The sequence below is a fragment of the Mastigoproctus giganteus genome, chromosome 8, assembly GCF_048544385.1.
Source record: "Mastigoproctus giganteus isolate SK-2022 chromosome 8, ASM4854438v1, whole genome shotgun sequence".
NCBI classification, from domain to species: Eukaryota; Metazoa; Arthropoda; class Arachnida; order Uropygi; family Thelyphonidae; genus Mastigoproctus; species Mastigoproctus giganteus.
Window position 1 is genome coordinate 97795761 of NC_143582.1, and position 19927 is coordinate 97815687.

A 19927-nucleotide genomic window follows, 5' to 3' on the forward strand; every position below is an offset into this window, starting at 1 on the left:
ATGGCTTATGCTGCACCAGCCAGAAAAAAAAAAAAAAAAAAAAAAAAAAAATCCGAACAAAACAATGATAAAAACAAAAATTAAATAAATAAATAATAATTAATAAAAATAATAAAATGAAATTAAAAATTAAATAAAAAGGAAATTAATCCTATCATCCTATGCGCTTCCCTTACCCGAAAGTACTATCCAGACGACCTTTGAATTTCCCCAAACTGTCGGCCTCTACCACCCATGAAGGCAACTTATTCCAGTAATTTATAACTCGCTGGCTAAAATAAAACTTCCTGCAGTCCAATCTAAACATTTCCCCGCGTAACTTGAATTTATGTCCCCTAGTTCTAGCATCATTTATAATCTTGAAAATTTTGTCCTCATTCATTTTACTGATGCCTCTCAGAGCCTTAAACACCTCAATCAAATCTCCTCTAAGGTGTCTAGTTTCCAAACTCTGCAGCCCACATATTCGAAGTCTTTCTTCATAAGGACGCCCTTTTGCCGATCTCACCAGGCGAGTTACCCTTCTTTGCACCCTTTCAAGAAGCTCGATGTCTTTCTTTAGGTGCGGTCTCCATACTTGAACACAGTATTCCAAGTGTGGTCCTACAGAAGCCTTATATAATGGGATTATCACGTCCCTATCTCTACTTGCAAAAGTTCGATAGATCATCGATAGGACACCATGGGCCTTCCTTGCAACCTGTTTACAATGCTCAGAGAATTTCATGTCTGACCGTATCGTAACACCCAAGTCCCTTTCCTCCAGTACTGTGTTTAGTTGAACTCCACCAAGTGAATAAGTTATTTTGGGATTACTGTTTCCCAGGTGTAATACCTTACACTTTGTTGGATTAAAGCACAGCTGCCATTTTTCTGACCATTCTTGAAGTCTATCTAGGTCTCTCTGAAGAAGCTCAGCTTGACAGTGATCATTAACTACTCTACCAATTTTAACATCATCTGCAAATTTAGACATCACGCCCTCTATCCCTTCATCAATGTCGTTTATGAAAATTAAAAACAACAGTGGTCCTAATACTGATCCTTGGGGAACCCCACTTCTTACATCAACCCAATCTGAGGAATAGCCATTTATCACAACCCTCTGCCTCCTGCCCTGAAGCCATCCTTCTATCCATCTAAGGATTTTCCCAGTGATTCCAACCTGTTCCAGCTTATAAAGCAACCGCTCATGTGGGACTGAGTCAAAAGCTTTGCTGAAATCTAAATAAACAATGTCGAAATTATTCCCTAATTCCAGCTCGTGAGTGACCCTTTCGAAATAGCGAACCAGATTTGTTAAACATGATTTTCCCTTTACAAAACCAAGCTGAGTATCCTTGAGAATTTCAATTCGATCCAAATGATCCTGAATTCCACCCTTGATCAATGCCTCCATGATTTTCCCTACTACTGAAGTCAGACTGACAGGTCGATAATTTCCCACTTCACGTTTAGAGCCACCCTTATGTATGGGAGATACATTTGCACTTTTCCAATCCAAGGGAATCTCCCCAGAGTCTAGTGATGCTCGCATAACCAGCCTCAGTGGTTCAATGCACTCGCTTGCCGCCTCTCTCAAGATTATAGGGTATATTCCATCAACTCCAGGAGCCTTACTAGTCTGTAGGCTTGAAAGTTTTTTCATTAAATAATCTTTCGAAATTTCAATATCATTAATTACATATTTTTTAACTTCGCTCCCACAATTTCCCATTGCCACAAAAGGCTTTTCATTTGTAAATATCGATGCAAAATAACTGTTGAGTTCATCTGCAACGGCAGCTGGTGTATTTATTACTATCCCCTTTCCCTTACGTAAAGGTCCGATCTGGTTTGTCCTGCTCTTCTTGGCATTTATATATGTGAAGAATTCTTTATCCCCCCTCTTTGCTCTGTTTGCTAGTGATTTCTCATAAACTGCCTTTGCCTGTCGAACCTTTTCTGTGGCTCTATTACACATCACCTTGTAGCTGTTATAGGCTTCAGTACTTTTTATTGCTCTGTAACGTTTCCATGCCACCTTTTTCTGCTCAAGTAATGTGGCAACTTCACTATTCATCCAACTTGGAACCCTTCTCGTGGAGTATTTTTTTAATGGTATATACGCATTCAAGGCATCTGTGATTAATGTTTTAAAAGCGTACCACAGTTCAATTGTATTCATTCTCTGCGCGATATCTACCCAGTTAATAGAGGCCATGTAGTACCTTAAGGCATCGTAATTTCCTTTTCTGAAATTAAAACCCATTCCTTTGCCTTTTACTTCTGCTACCTCTCTCGTCATCATCCACCGTAGAACTCCGTGATCACTTCCTGCTACTGGTTCCTCTACTGTCAGCCCTGTTATGTCATCTGATTCATGTGTGATGATGAGGTCTAGGATATTCTTTTCTCTAGTACTTTCCCTGACATGTTGATACAAATAACAGTCATCTAGTTGATTTAAAAATTTTGTTCCACATGTCGAGTTTCCTTCCCATTTACTCCAATCAATTAGAGGCAAATTTAAATCACCCATAATAAGGCATTGACGCTTACTTGCCCATTCCATTTGCATGTAGAGGCTTTTGTCATAGTCTTCACAATCACCTGGTCTGTAGATTACGCCTACTCGCATTGTACCTTTGTTTCCAACTATCTCACACAACTATCTCTTGTCCAACATCACAACGACCTAGGAATCAGATTCGGCCCAAAGCTTCTTTTCAGGCAGCATATAGACGTACTCCTCACAAAAGCCGCCAGACTGAGATGGATATGTAAAAAACATTTCCACAATAGTGTATCCGCCACTTCTTTATACTGCAGAGATTTGGACATCTGCACCTCCCTCTACCACCAAACCAGTTTTCTCATCCGAGTATTGGCTTCTCAAGTGGGCGTGCTACAACCTTAGCCTGCCTCACCAGCTCCGGACCATCGATATGGTCAATTCACTTAACATTCCAAGGCTCATGTCGCTCATTAATAAAAGGAGGCTCATCACAACAGTCAGATTCATGACCGTTCTCATCTCTTCCCCCTCCTTCTGGGAAAACTGTGCATGAAGGATCCCAGCGGCACATCTACGAGCAATCCCCCAGTTATGTCCTCTGCACAGATGCCTTCATCTGTCGGACCGGTTTCTTCCTCAGAAGATGCTATTTCGAGTCCAGGACTTAGATGTCGACTTCAACAAGTTCTGACGAGATCGACAATATAGGAAAGGAATACTTAGTGGAGTGGCCAAGGCTACTACTATTATAATTTGAGTCTTGAGCAATGTATATTCTTAACTCAACCAATTATGTACATATTTATGCACTTCAATAATACTATATCGATAATACAATATCCTTATAGTATGTATTTTGAAACAAATGGGTGTACACTAACTTAGCGTTCTAGATATGTAGTATACTCAAGTCATTTCTCCATTTTCCTGTACTTTATTTCACTTATTTATCATTCTATTATTTATTTATGGCTTATTGAGGCAATAATGTCTCTGTAGTACATTAATCCCTGGCCACTGTGCCATGACAGGCTGTTGCAACTACTATTATGTAAATTATCATTCAAAGCGTTGCAATAAAAATTCTTCTTTTCAAAAAAAGAAGCGCGTTGCTGTGTGGTTAGGTTTGTCCGGTATTCTGGTAGGCAAACGAACAATCTGTGCGAGGTCATTAGTAATTGCAAAATCTAAGAATCTCTACAAGCTAGATCCGTGTGACTAGAAAAAGGAATCCAGCTGCATCTGTGATCATTAAAACCACAAAGGAAAATTACCTCGCTTTTAGAAAAGGCTGGAGAAAGTCAAAGGAAAAAAAGAAGAATTCCAAGTGATTATTGGAGTTGGGAGGATGACAGAGGCAACAGATGCATTTTACAGAATGTGGTAGAGCGAGTTTAAGCAACAGAAGGTAAAAAATAGGAGATTCCAAATTACTAAGTCTCCGACAGGGAATATCAGATCGGAGATACACAAGTAATTATATCATTTATTATCAGATGAATTATATTCATTTGAAGCGAAAGGAATTACATAGCGAAAAATCAGGACAACTGAGATGAGCAGTGGTTGAGTCAACCGATGATTGGGATTCTATCAGAAAGCGTACGTCGGGTTTGCAGGCTGTAAGCAGAAATGGACATCATTTAGTTTGGAACTGAAACGAAGTATATTTGTGAAATGAACGAGGAAGCTTTTGGGAGGTTTAGATCTTTCCGCAGATAAGTTTGTTCTATTAGTGTGCTAATTCGTGATGCATTCGGGAGCAAGAAAAGGTAGGGAGGACATGTTTTATGAAGAAAAAAAATTAATGAATATGGAGTACACACTGCAAGATTATACCCAGCTCCTTTAACATAAAGAGGACTCGACAATGTCTTCTGCATAACACTACTCGGACTTCCTCCAAGTCACTATCTGGCAGATTGGAGGCAGCTAGATTATGCACTAGCATATCCGGAAGCCTCCTAGAGAGTTCCAATAGGTTTGCGAACACCGTTTTAGAGCTGTACCCTCGAAATGTAAGGAAGATTGGATCTCGTCATGATGGCCATCACAACCTCAAAAGATATCAGTGATACTGCACAATGGAAGAAATAGGGGGAGGGAGGTTTGCTGGAGCTTTGCTCTGGAGATTAAATATGGATTCCACCACTTCAAGCCCCCTGAGAAAAGTGGTGGTATAATAAACGTAGATCGAAGCTCACTGCACAAGAAACTGGAACATAAGATAAATATGAAGTCTGCCGGCTAGATTGGTATATCAATCCCAAGTTGTAGTGAAGCAGCATCCCTTTAACAAACAGTCGACCTGAGCGGGAGCAGGAGTGAGTTAGATCATCAAGGTATAAAACCACAACCCACCACACAAACTATCAGGTTGAGATGTTGATTGAAGGATAAGAATGTAGACACTTTACTCCTGATTGATATCAGCCGTTCAGATATAAGCATCGGGTCGGCCACATATTTCAAAGGTATAAGAAGAGACACGTCAGAATTGATGGGAGAATTGGCCAAAGCTTGGATATCACGTCTTCCGATATTATGATTGCGACAAACATTTATTGCAATACTGAGCTTCAATCCGAAATAAATGCCGGTTTTATGTTTTCGTTGAAATAAAACTTTATGAAAAATGCGCTGCACAGAAGAACTTGGCACTTCAATTTCAGACATGCAGCTGAATATAGAGTCCTGAACGCGTCCAGTGTATTGAACTCGTACCTGACACTCACTCGCAGGAACTGGAACCCCACCTAATTATATCCAATATGCTACCGAGAGTGAGTCCTCTTATATCATTCAATTAGTTTTGGTTGATCTGCAATTGCGGATTTAGTACCTTCTGGACTCTAAGCGGGAATACGTTTAGAAACCATACGATGAAAGTTTCCTTTTAATGAATTAATTCACTTTGAAGTGCACTGACTACAAGAACGTTAACTAGTGACACTGTGTTATATTGTAATTTCAGGACCTACTAAATTCCGAGGCCATAAAAGGCCGCTTAGGTTTAAATTTTTTCACTGACCATACAAATTTTTAAGTGGTGGCCTACTTAGTTTTAGTAAGGTAATGCAAAACCTCGACGTTTCTTCTTTGAATCTATGGTGTCGAATATGTGGCCCTTAAATTATTTCAAAAATACCATGTTGCTTATTGAAAGTTCAAAGTTGATTTACTTTTTTCGATATCAAGAACGACTTGCACTGTGCATTCAGCTTTTTGATTTATTTGTATCCGCTCAGATATAAATGGTTGTGCAGAATTCGTGTGTGTGTGAAAGACTGAGACAGTTTGTAGTGTAATAATTTTCCGTGTAAAAACTTCTGCTTGTTTTGCATAAGTATTGTAGAACCCTCATGATACTTTATATTATAAAGCTATATGAGGAAGTAAATTTTTTTTAGAAATAAGCAGAATATTATGTAGGTGTGAACATTATACTCCAAGGTCCAAGGCTACTCAAGAACTGACGAAAACGAGCCTGTTCCTTGACAAGTTCAACTTCTACTTTCCTTATTACGTCGACGATATAATGAAGAAAGTAATACGATACAATGATATCATCGAATATTTGGTACAGTGCTGTTAGGTTACGTTTAGAATCAGTGTGAGAAAGTTGTAAATAATGTAAGAGTGCATAGCTGATGAGTGAAAAGATCGATTCAGAGTCGATCCGTGTATATGTTTCCGGCAAAGTGCGTAATTCAGACATTTTATAGAATGCCTAGGCAATATATAGAATGGCTGGCATAGTATGAAATACACTTTTCTTCACTGTACTATGATGCCATACCGTTATTAAGTGAATCACAGTTCTAACTTTTATATAAAGGCTTTCTGGACGAAATACTGCTCCCTATATCTTGCTGTTAAAATGAACATTTAGGAATATAACCTGTTATATTTATATATATTTGGGTGTGGAATTTCTGAGGTGGGGTCGAGTTGGGTCAGCGCAGTTATTAATACTTTATTTAATCATCTGGAAAGTCTTATTGGGCCAGAAATATGAGTCGAGGGAGTTATTTTTACTAATTGATCTCTGTCTACAAAATTCAAAGAGGACCCTATTATAGAAGGGTCCTTTCAAAGAGAACCCCTATTATAGATGCGAAAATAGAACAGTATTTTATGCAAAAAAATTGAGGAATAAAATAGGCATATTGTGGATTCTAAAATTTATTGTAATATTTTTATAAAAATACAGTAAGTAATGCGCAAAACTAATATATAAATATACAAAAATATATAAAGGGAATGTTTAAAAAAATTACACATGTCAGGTGTGATATGCATTTAATAAATGTAAAGCGGGTGGAAAGTCTGTAAAGTCCCCAAAGCTTTCGCGTTATAGACATTTTTTTAATATTATTTTTAGTACTTATAACAGGTATAATTCATTTTAACAGCGCCATATGGGGAGCAGCTACCCCTCCAGTTTGCCTTTGTATAAAAGTCGAAACTGCGGTTCACTTAATAATGGTATCACAGGACGATAAAGAAATGTTTATTCTATACATTGCCTAGGCACTCTAATATACAATGCTTGAATTCTATACTTTGCCTGTAACACATACACAGATCTTATATATGCTGATGACATATTGAAAACCGTACCAAAGTTCATTCTCATTCAGCTCTATGCTTCTTTATCTAATGGGTTTCAACATTTTCATATAAAATTATTTTATATGTTGTAATATTATTGTAATGCAACAGGATCTGGAAAAGTTAGATAGATGGCTGAGAATATTGACAAATGCAAAGTATTGCATACGGCTAGCAGTAACCCAGGAGAAACGTGTCAACTGTGTGGTACTACACTCAGGGAGGTGGAGAATGAAAAAAGAACTGGGGATGATTGTGCAATCAGATATGAAGTTCTCTGAGCAGTGCAAACGTTTTGCCAGAGCAGGTCATGGAGTTTTGTCAATGATATATAGGGATTTTGCCAGCAGAGACAAAGAGGTGATTCTCCCTTTGTATAAGGCAATGGTCAGGCCTCAAGTACTGCGCACAGGTCTGGAGGCCTCACTTTAGGAAGGATGCAGAGTTGCTAGAACGAGTACAGAGCAGGAAAACAAGATTAGTGAGGGGAGCAAAGGGGTGCTCTTACGAAGAGAGGCTTAAGGTTTGCAAATTGCAGCATCTGGAGACTAAGCACCTGCGAAGTGATCTGATTGAGATGTATAAGGCCTTGAATGGATTGAGCAGGCTCAGTGCTGATGGGATTCTTCCTCTTGCTCAGATTAAGAACCTGAGGGGGGCATAGATTCAAACTGAGGAAAGACAGTTGTAGAATAGAGGTGCAAAAGTTTGCCTTTAGTTAGCGAGTAGTTCATTGCTGGAACAGACTTCCATCTGTTTTTGTGGAAGTTGATAGCTTAAATAAATATAAGGCTGAACTAGACAAACATTTGGAGTGACCGGATGAGTGAAACGGAAGGTATTTTTTTTTTTTTTTTTTGGCTAATGCTGTATAAGCTTGCTTTCATGCATCATATGCCTCGGCTAATGCTAATATTTAGCATTAATATTTTTTTTTAAAGAGTACACTCCTGAAAGCTAAACAATAAAAATCTGTATTAAATATTTATAAAAAAGATCCATTATATTTAGCTTTATCAAACGACAAACAACGATGTTTTAAAACACTGAGCGTTAAAATTAATTTAGGGCTTCCATGGTGTGGTGACTCCACAGGATCTCTTATGTGGAGTCACCACACTTTGGAAGTCCTAAGTAAATTCAACGCTCATTGTTTTAAACATCGTTTGCGAAAACTAGATAATATTAACCTTTTTGAATATTTTATGTGTTATTGTTTTAATTATTTATTTACTTATAACGTTTTCATTTCAAACAATCTTTTACTTTACTATAGCGTGACACACTTATAAACCAGGATACGGGCGCTTTCCCTGTCTGTCCCCATCCTTTAGCTATAACAACAAAAAAAAAAAAAAACACCTAGTACAATAGAAACAAACAGCTGTGTATTTTAATACGCTATATTATATAATATATTATTGTAAGGTAATATGAAATTTTAACACAGATATAGAAATTTATGTTATTAAAATGGTATTCTGCAATAACCAATTAAGTAATATACTTCTTCATACAAGTTTCAAATAAGAGTGATCAGAAGAGTATTCCGATCAAAGTAGAGCCAATCTGAATGGAATATGAACTGGAATTGAGTCGTATATAAGCAGTTATCTGAATACTCTTATAAAAACAAAATGTGATGAAGTACATTTTTCGATTCAAATTACGAATATCTTTTTAAATATTTTAACGCGCAAGGCAAATACGTTACTCTATTTATCAAGATGAGTGGAAAAGTTCTTACTTGAGTCTTAACAATTTCAATGAAATCGTTAACCCTTTGTTGCACGTTCATGTCCAACATTCTGGGATCGTCCTGTCAGAAATGAAAAAGAAAAACCGAACTTAATTTATAGAGTTTATTAAGATCTAATGTATAATATTTTGTGTGCTATAGTTGAAAGTCATTGTCTGGCTGTTTAGCTAACGGGAGGCGAAATGAGGAATGTAATTAGGATATAAATAGACACTCCTGAACTCGTATTACACTAATAGCTCAGAGTGTGGAAGAAGTTTAGTTGTAGCAAAGTAAAAATGTGCTCAGGTTATTAGCGTAATACGAGTGCAGAGGTGTCCATTTATATCCTAATTACTTTCCTCATTTCGCCTCCCGTCAAATAAACAGCCAGTCCACTGATTTTGGTTTCTTAGAATGCACAATTTAAGTTTACCGACCCAATACTGTTTTTAAAATATCTATTCTCATTCATATGCGACATGTTCCGATCTCATGTAAATGTAAGTTTAAAAGTTTCAATTATTTTAAGCTATAAATTACTTATCATAAAAATACACTTACCATAATTGGCTGGTCATTGCAGAGAATATCGAAACAGAAACCAGCTGGAGGACTGTAGGTATTTGGTAGAATTCCTGTGAATATCTGGCCTTGTTTACCTATACGGAAAATGTAAGATATGTTTTAATACGAACAGAAAGAAGAGGAGATATATACCTGTATACATAGAAACAATATAGTAAATAAAAGAGGAAAAGAAAGTGACAAAGGTAAGGGTTTCATGGACTAGGGCCGTTGACAGAGAGAAGGAACCCAACGACCATAGAGAATATAAGACAACAAATATAAGAATAGAGCGAAGAGATACAGCAAAAGACCAGAGAAATATATGAAAAAAATAAATCACGGTATACGTAAAAAAACATACGTATAAAAATATACAAATAAAAAGGAAAAGTATATTGTTGTATAACGCACCTCCATGGTGTCATTAACCACCAGGGTGTCACAAAAAAACGACAATACATATTCTGTTTCTGACTCAAAGCACACGCCAATAAAAAGGTAAGACAAAGTATATTAAAACATTAGTAAAACTGGAATAAATTTATGAGATTAAGGCAAAAAGAGGACCTGCCGTTCAAGGTCCTATCTTAAGGAACAAGATTTGCCATCCCGAACTGCCTGAGGCGTCCCATTTTGTTTTCTACATTTCTTCTAATTTTTACTTTCCGATATCCTTATTTTTAGCGAGCTATTAGTTTTACGAACGCGCAGCAAGAAACTATTCTTCCTATTCTGCAATTTTTTACTCCTCAAAATTTTAGCATCCTTTCTTCGCTACTTTGTAAGTGATTTACTTTCTTTCCTATTCTGGGCTGTGCTTATGACGAATTTAATTACACTTTCAATTATTTAATTTTTTTTTCATATCCTCGCTTGAAGTCTATATAGTCTTTGTTCCACATATCTTCGTCATATTTTGTTCTGGTTTCGTTTTAGCCCCGTCTGTCTGTTACAGATAGTTATTTTACTGCTTTTTATTTTTTGTTCCTCTGTTGAGTCAACCATAAATCAGATGCCTACTACTACATCCTCCAGCATATGCATTCCCTTTTGGTCTTAATCTCATAAATTTATTAAATTGAATCTGAATCCAAAGTTTTTAATCCTTTGTTTTTACTTTATTTCTTGGTATATGCTTTGCGTCAGAAATACGAATTTTATATTGTTGTCTTTTTTGTGCAGTTTTGGTGGTTGGCTTTTGATAATATACTTTTCTATTTATATGTTTTTTTTTAGGTATACGTGATTTCTTTCTTCCATATATTTCTTTGTTCTTTTTCTGTATCTCTTCGCACTGTTATATATATATTTGACTCCTTTTAAAGGAGTCAAATATAAAATTTATTTTTTATCTGCCGTCTAACAGACACTGATATCAATTTGAACACAACACAAATATGGATGTCGATTTTGAAATAAAGTAGCACACTTCGTAAGATTACAGTATTTGGAATAGAAATTTCACAAATTTGTTTGCCGGCTGCTATTGTCATTAGAGTAAGTAACATGAATATTTCATTAACATCATTATTACAATTATTTTGAAATTTTATAGATAATATATTTCATTTAAATACTAATTTTTACCAATATTTTCACTTGCTGTCCACATAAATTCCATATTCTTCGTTTTTTCTCGATTTTCTTTATCCTGGTAGTCGATACGACCAAGGAATAAGCCATCAAAAGCCATCTAAAAGCGAAGTATATGAATTTCTAAGTGCTGTCTTAGGACATGATATCCATTTCACTATTTCTTAACATTAATTTTGGAGACCAAAACATTACAATAAATTTCTAACTTTAGCGAAAATAAAAATTGTAAATTTCAAAAACAACGAAATAACCACCTAATAATATATTGGTTCTTCTCGTCGGCGTATAGCGGCTTTATTACTGCATGGATTGGGATGTCATTGGATTACAAAACCTTTGGGGAACATGACATGCAGAAGGTTCTACTTTTGTTCATAGTCGCCCATGGTGGATTCATATATCGGACGGGTAATCTCATCTCATCCTAGAAATGCTGATTGTTCTCAGTTCTGGAGTTGATTTTCAGCACAAGGAAAGAGGGAGCAGCCAATATTTCGAATGTTCTACAGAATACATCTATTCTGCAGAACATTCGAGGGTCATATTTGCAAAAAAAACATGCAGTGGGAGTACACGTCTGACTGATGGAGGGGACATTGTTCTGGTGAAAGACACCATGATGTTCAGGGAGAACATGAGCATTGGCGGATTAACTTGTTCGTGATCGCAGTTGAGATGACCCACTGGTATAATTTTTTTTTCTTGTAGTACCAAGAAACTCATTGTACAGTTATATTTAACCCTTCTCACAGCATATGCTAGAGGCTTTATATCAATAATTGCTGATGTCAAACTTTATTTATAATGAACAATTCCATGTAAAAAGAAGAACTGTTCTTCAGCTTGAACAGACCAAATTCACGATGAATACAATAAATTCTGGAATACTAAGATATAACATTGAATATAAATTAGGTTAATACTGAAAAATAAATGACAATGAAATGGAATCACTGCACTTATATCTAGATTTTTGGGTTTGACTTTCCTTTATCAGAGTTTAATTTAGTTAAATTTCTGTGTTCAAATCGGGAAACAATTCACATATAGGCTACCATATACGAAAGGTTAGTGTTAACCGAGTATCTGTTGGGGAAAAGATTCACCGGTATAGATTTCCGTCTTCATATGATGAGTGTAGTTATTTCGTCCCAATGCGTACTTTGGTGGTGGTATTAATTGTAGCCACTAAAGACACGCAAAAAAGAAAGTAGTTAACAGTTTCCATTGAACTTACACTGATAATGTTAGGGATTTCGCACCACGAAAATAGAAGAATAAAGCCTTGTGCGTTAGTCATTCCAAAAAGATGTGCTGGAAATGTAATCGGGAATATGTTTATTCCCGATTGCATTTCAAGATTTCTTGGCGGTAGCTTCTTTAGCTAAAAAGATTGAGGTCTGTATCCGATGATTGGAAGCTAGAAAGAGCACTAATATGGAAGGAATAGGCCAGATTCCGCCAGTAAACTGGAAGAGCTGGAGAGTATTGATTGCACGTCCTCTGCTTTTGCGACCTGCGAAAGAACACTATAACTCCATTATTTAGTATTAGTAGAGGCAGATGATGAAGTAAACAAGCTTATACTGCCTCAGCCAACAAAGAACTTCCCATGTCACCTATCCATCCTCCAAAAAAAATTTTATTTATTCAAATCCTTACATGCAAATGAAGCCATCAATGCGATGTTGTCTCCAGACTTTGTAACCCACAAAGCCAAAGTTTCTTGTCTTTATGAACATATAATTGGTTTTAAATAGAGAGATCTATTAAAAAAACAACCAAATTCCGTCATGTCTTGTCATATCAGTATTCCGGATGAATAAACAATCGGATACTATCCATCCATTAATTACCGTTTAATAATTTATTTGTTGTTTTTTATTAACTTATTCTTATTCTTTCACAGCAGCCAGTAAAATATATGCGTGACTTTTTTAAATTTAGTTTAATGGTATAATATCTACATATTTTCTTTTCAATAAGCAAATAGAAGCCTGTGCTGCACAAAACATTGGACTGCACTGTCAGTATGAGCTTGTACTCATAAATAAACATTGGAAGTGTAACATTTATTCTTGCGTTACGATTGGCATACGTTACAGATTTCACTTAACACTTTCCACCGGTTTCCTGAAGCGCATGTTACCTATAATATAAAAAACACATACACGAGTTGCACCAAGGTCGGGTTTCATCCCTGTAACTAATTCCCACCACATTTTTGATAACCTTCAGAGACCGAAGAAAACAAATTCAGAGTTCTTGTAAAATTACCAAGTCAGCAAGATCAAATCAGCGTTTTGAGTTTCAGTGCGAAGAGTATGCGTGAGTTAATTGTGCACCATTTTGTTGATCTGTCCTCTTTGATACTAAATATAAATTGGTTACGGAACTTTGATTTATGATTTACTGAACCATAGAAAAATATATATCCGAACGGCTTTCAACGTTTTTCAGCCACGTGCCAAAAGTAAAGTCAACACTTCAAAGTGGAAATATGAATAATATGTCACACAGTTTACGGTAGGCAGTTCCGGCTATTTTTATACTTTGTGCACTAATTAATTTTGTTATAAGAGGTATAATTTGTTTGGAAGGCTTCTAGCAACCATTATATGTCATTAATTTGTATGAGCGATTGAATAGTCGCAACCATTTAGCATATGTTTGGTTTTATTTAGCATTCAGACCGAGGAAGCCACAAAACGCATGTTCTGAATTTAGTGTTGTAAAATCGCTTCAATACATGTTTATACATCTCTGCACTTTCTCGTTTTATTTATTATTTAAATTTCTTTTTAACTATTAATTTTTGAAATGAAGAAAAACCATCACAAATGATCTCTTTCTGCAACCTAACTTTTAATGCCATAGTAGCAATAGACAGGGGCGTCTGGTTGGTAGGCACTGCGGAAGTGCAGCACCCTCAGCTTTTTAAATCTAAATATACAGTCAACGGAGTTATACGAAATTTGTTTAGAACAAATTTCGAGTCATCCACGAGGGCATTCATCCCATACTACCCCAACCTGTCACAACAGATCGGTAGAATCCTAAAATCACATGGGATAAAGTGCATCCAAATCCCAGGCAAGAAACTGCGTTCTCTCATTTCCAACATAAAAGCACCTGTTCCCACCCTTCTACAGAGCGGTTTTTTGGTCTATCGCATCTCTTGCCGTGACTGCACGAGCTGCTACTTTGGAGAGACTGGACGTCGACTCGAGAAACGCCTCTCAGAACATAAAAGGGCGATCTGTTTGGCAGATGTGGAACACTCAGCTATCGCCGAGCATGTCTGGAGAACCCACCACGACATCGACCCACACCGCGATGTCGTGGACAGGTCCCACCATTACCTAAGGCGTACCTGGTTGGAATCGTTAAATATAAAATGCTCGGATACCTCTTTAAACAGGAACAGTGGTTGTCAAGTTAATCCCATCACAGAGTCAGTAATTCTATCCATAGACAAACGCTGGCGCGTCACCACCATACGTCACAACCACAAACATCAACAAACAATTAACCACGCGCCTCACGCACCATCCTGGCAGTGCATCTCTATTCCAACTGCCATTCAAGTATTTTAATCCGATGAAGGCTGCCACCCAGCCGAAAGCTTATTTATGTATTGTAGTTTAATGCTCTGTGCAACAAAATAAAAAAAATTTTTCGCATTGTTTAGAACAATGCAACTCAATGAATAGGTCCCGCATATAGTATACTCATCATTTATTTCCAATAATCATTTCATTAATAAACGAATAAAAATCGTTTTCAACTCTGAAGTATAAATGTAGGCGGAACTGTGCACTACACAGTTCCACATTTTGGTCCCAGTGATTGAGTCAATGCCTAGTTGGCAAATCGCCAATATGCATTTTTAGAGGTGGCAAAACGAGGCAAAGAAACTACGGAGCGAACATTGCCAATTTGAACAGTGCACTAAACTTGAATGAAGGAGTTATTAATCTATTTTCAAAAAATAAAAATCTTAGAATGGATTTTATTTTTAAATAAAATTTCAAGATTACACAAGTCTGTTAATGGTAATTGTCCAGTTAATGTTTGGTAGTATTTTTAACTTGCTTATTATTACTATCGATGTCTACATGTCTTATAACCAAGGCAATTTAATGTAACTTTAAGAAGCAGCACCCCCGTACATCAGAGTCACCATTGGTAGTAGATGAGGCATTAGATGCAATAAAACAAGCATCGGCCAAAAAAAAAAAAAGCCATTTCACACATCCATTCCTCCAAATGGCTGTCCAGTTCCTCCTTAAATTTATTTAACCTATCAACTTCCACAACGACAGATGGAAGTTTGTTCCAGCAATTAACCACCCGCTGGCTAAAGGCAAATTTCCGCACATCTATTCTACAACTGTCTTTCCTCAATTTGAATTTATGCCCCTTCAGTTTCGTAATCTGAGCAAGAAGAAGAATCCCATCAGAGTTGAGTTTGTTCAACCAATTAAAGGCTTTATGCACCTCACTTAGATCACATCGCAGGTGCCTACTCTCCAGATGCTGCAATTTGCAGAATTTAAACCTTTCTTGGGAAGTGGACCCCTTCATCTTCATGCTCCATGAACACTCGGTACAATAAAAAGTTGATGTGGTGTTTTCAAGGTTAATATTTTGAAAAAAAATTGTGTGGAAGCCATTATAGATATCGATTATCCGTCAGTGAACTTTAAAAGCACAAGTCAAGCATTCTGAATCAGTTGAGGAGATTCAAGCAAACGTGAAGCGGTTTCGGTAAAATAATGAAAAGTGACGAAAAGATAAGCTGTTCCAATTACATCTGTTCGAACATATTTACTTTATGAGTATAATAAGCAGAGCTTAATGGACGAAATTGTATACCCTAAAATGTTACCTTGTATATCGAACTGGATGATACTATATAAGTTACTCTGATAGCAATAAATGTCCGAAGTTACAAACTCCATTCATAAGGGAGGGGGATCCCGGGAGAGATAACGTCACCCATACCTCCCCCAATATCCATCTCCGATTTCAAACTAAATACACGTTTTCTTAATTACATAAATTTATTTTAAACGTGCACTGTATTATTGTACTGTATTATCATGGCCTATGTTTCACATGCGTCATAAAAATTCAAATGAAATATACGTTTTGAAAAAATAATTTTAATAAACAATAAAAAATGAGAATGTAGACTATGTTGTACGTATGACGACAAGGTATTTAAATTATACAGTAATTTTGAATTTACCGCATTGAATGCATCCTGAGTTGCATGAATGCAAGTTTTGGAAACTTTTAATGTTCTTTTAGTTTTAGAAAGCTTTATTTCAACAGTAGTAATAATAATACAAATCGATACATTGCAATATTGCCCTTCACGGCCATCAGAGCCACGAGTTTTGTGCTTAAATATTCCACTTTAGTGGATGAGTTGAATATCATCTTTTGATATTATTATATTCATTTCTTTCTGGTATTATTTACATTCAAAAACTGGAACCGCATCCGCAAAATGTCTGAAGACTCGGCCTTACTCTGGATGACGGTGATTGTAACCACTGGCTACCCGTGCGGACATTCGGAAAAGATACAATTTTTTAAATTTATTTATTGTATTTGGTCTGTATTTCTTGTCTTGACTGACCAACACTTCAAATTCATCAAATTTATTTGCAATGCTCCTAGCATTGGTGTACATGCACCTGTTTTTATTCTTAGTTACCCTAACACTATCCATGTATTTAATTGTTGTTCCATGATGATTCTCAGCAGCCCTTGAAATCGCTAGAACCTTACTTTCAAGGGTACTGCTCTTTCCAGTAGAAGTTGCAAGAATTGCTTTCACCTCTGCCTGGGGCTATTGCTAATCTATTAGTCTGTGTATCCCCAAAGCTAGTAGTTTTTTGACCAACCTAACACTGCCACAATAGCATCAGCAAATATTGTTGGTTCTTGTTGTTTGACAACAACCAACTGCAGTAGATGGAGTGACTCATTTAAAATACCTTTGTAATTGGCTAAAGCTGATCTAGATCCAGAAGCAGAAATAAAACAATAGAGGTTGCGAGAAATGCCTTTACAAAATACAAAACAATGCTGTGTCACAAAGCTATAGATCTGTCAATCAGACTGAAATTCGTTAGGTGCTATTAGGTGAAATTCGTTACTGAGTTGAAACTTGGACGCTGAAAACATCAAGCATGAACGAAACAGAGGCCTTCGAAATGTGGATCTACAAACACATGCTAAAAATATCTTGGATAGACAGAATCACGAACATCGAAGTCTTGAAAAGTGAAAAGAGCAGGAAAAAACGTGAATTGTTGAGCTTAGTGAAGAGAAGGAAAACTGCCTTACTGGGATACATCCTTAGAAATGTGAAATATAAATTCCTTCAAGTAAAGGGGAAAGAGAGGAGTGGGGAGGAGGAAACTTTCTTGGCTGGTAAACATCTGCAATTGGACTGGCTGATCAGCTGAGGATCTTGTTCATCTCACCCAAGACATAGAGAAGTGCAGCGTGGTGATAGCCAACCTCCAATAGGAGACGGCATCAAAAGAATTCGTTTGTTGACGTGCGACGAAAAATGGCTTATGTACAGAAACATTAAATGTCAAATCATTGGTTGTTATCCTGTAAACTTGTTCATCAAACACGAGGCCTAACTTCACCAACAGAGAATATTTTGTGCGTGTCTGGTGGAATACAGCTGATATCGTTCATTGCGAGCTGCTGGACTTTCGCTAAACGATCACAGGAGACATTACTTGTCTCCTGTGAAAAAAAGCACTTTACAGTGCTTTTTCTTTTTATGTGTTTTAACTGTGCCGCCTTAAAAATCTGCAAGAATGTTATTGGTTACCTGATATAAGGCGAAATATGTAATCAGATATCAATAAAAACAATGGCATTTCACCTACTTCGGTGATTTTCTACGAACTAAAATGATGCTTTGCACTAAAATGTCTAATAAATTTCCCGCAGTCCGAGGCTTTCAGCCCTAAATCATTTTTAAATATCAGTGATGTTAATGTGCCAGTGGTGATTTCTAAATACCAGACGAAGACAATCAAACCGTAGCCATTAATAAGTGAATTTGCTAATTATTATCCTCTTCAATGGAATTTATGCAGTCGATCAAAACTGTATGCAAAATCGAAGAGTTCAGTGAAAGAACCATTTCTAAATGTATCACGTTCTGCTGATATTTCTGAATTCTGCCACTGATTTTAGGATACCAAGTAAAAGAAACAAACAAAAAAGTGCAAGGCATTTCTATTGAAATGAAGCTGGACAGCAAGAAGATGTACAGGTTTCAAGAATGGTTTTCTATTTCGTATTACAGAAAATCATAGAACTACTTGGAAAGTGAGAAGGTTCTTATTTGTCTACGCTATGTGATTACTTGGCCGTAAGCAAATTAAACGAATTGTTTAAAAGTTAAAAATTAAAAGTGGTGTGATCAAATAATGATCCATAAAATGAAGACACTATTATACCACGCTGAATGGTTAATTGCAAACTGCAACAGTGTTTCGAATTTAACAGAGTACTGGCTAATACCCGTTCCGTGTGTATCAGACTTACAGTATGCACGATCGCTGCTTACCAGCCTTGTCTTAGACTACCCGCGTTATCTTTGACTAATAGTAATTTTCGAAGTTCATTCGCAGTACCGGGAAAAAACCTTACACAAAGGTACTGAAACCCGTATTTTGAGTAACTTTGTGTAGTGCAACAAATGAATATGAAAAAATTTGTCATCAACACTCGATATTTTAAATTTCTATTATAATTCTATTTCTAATCTTGAGGTATGTCACCTGAGCAAAGAGAGAAGCTTGTTCCCTGGAGTGGCCGAAAGGATCTATTTGCCAGGCTACACGAGGAACACCACACTTGCCAAACGAATCTCTGAGTTTCCGAAATCCCCAACTCATGTTGTCAATAATAGAACTGTAGTGGGTCGTTGCTTCGTCATTCATACTCCATCCCCCACCGATGAACTCCAGCTGGCCTAAATACAGAATGCATTGAAGATAATATTTACATTCCGTTTCTATGAAAACTTAATTCTTAGTATTGCAATACATACAACAACAACAACATATATATTACTAGAGAAATATTAAAAACTTACCGTTGTAAACAAGTTTTTGCACCTGATGTCTGGTGTAGTCCGGCTGTTCATTCCACCATCTCCAGAAGAAGGCAGTTTCTACATAAATGAATCTTTTCTTTGGATCGTGACGTAAAGTTTCAATTACAGAATCCAAAATATATTGAACTCCTGCCCTCTGGATTGACTGATTCGCTAAAAGAGTTGACGAGCCAGTTTAATTTAAATGAAATAAAGTTTTTGTAGTTAATGAATTAGTTTATGTGAATCGAAATATTATATTCCTAAATTCAACACAGAAAAATAAAACAGTAAATTTACCGTGCTTGACATATAATCAGATAATTTTATTACCTCCATAAAAATACTGGTCAACGGTCTTAAGCCATCCGACATCGTTGTGTGTGTGGCTCACCACGTGCACGTTTATCATATCAGGTTTTCCTCGAGGACAGTGCTGTAAGAATCAAAAAGAACAATCAACACTTCTTTATAACGAAGACCCAATAGAGTTAACAACTCCTCAAGGAGTGTAATAAAATATCCGTTTGTATTAATACTTTGTGAACTGTTAAAAATCCGAACCGCATATCTGATGGTGTTTCAGATTTGGTAGTTTATGAAGGCTTTTCGTTTCAAGAGTTATTGGAATCACTCGCATTTTTAGAAAGTTCTTTACATCGAGAATACATTCAAGACTTGTATAGATCATATAGGAATTTCATTACATCAAACGTGCATCGAAATAAAGCTGGTATGATCCACATTAAACTAATGTTTTTGAAGC

At 36.5% G+C, this 19927-nt stretch overlaps 1 protein-coding gene across 1 annotated transcript in view; it reads right to left on the bottom strand.

Annotated features, from left to right (window-relative positions):
- The window catches only part of LManII (Lysosomal alpha-mannosidase II), a 60074-nt gene extending 40481 nt beyond the window's left edge, over positions 1–19593 (bottom strand). Inside the window, exons 1-6 of the mRNA XM_090380298.1 lie at positions 19495–19593; positions 19162–19335; positions 18845–19038; positions 11007–11112; positions 9414–9511; positions 8859–8930 (exon numbers count right to left, since the gene is read on the bottom strand). Of these exons, the coding sequence (XP_090236424.1) occupies positions 8859–8930; positions 9414–9511; positions 11007–11112; positions 18845–19038; positions 19162–19335; positions 19495–19573 (723 nt within the window). The 5' untranslated portion in view covers positions 19574–19593. The remainder of the gene's footprint in view (positions 1–8858; positions 8931–9413; positions 9512–11006; positions 11113–18844; positions 19039–19161; positions 19336–19494) is intronic.
- Positions 19594–19927: the final 334 nt, after the last annotated feature.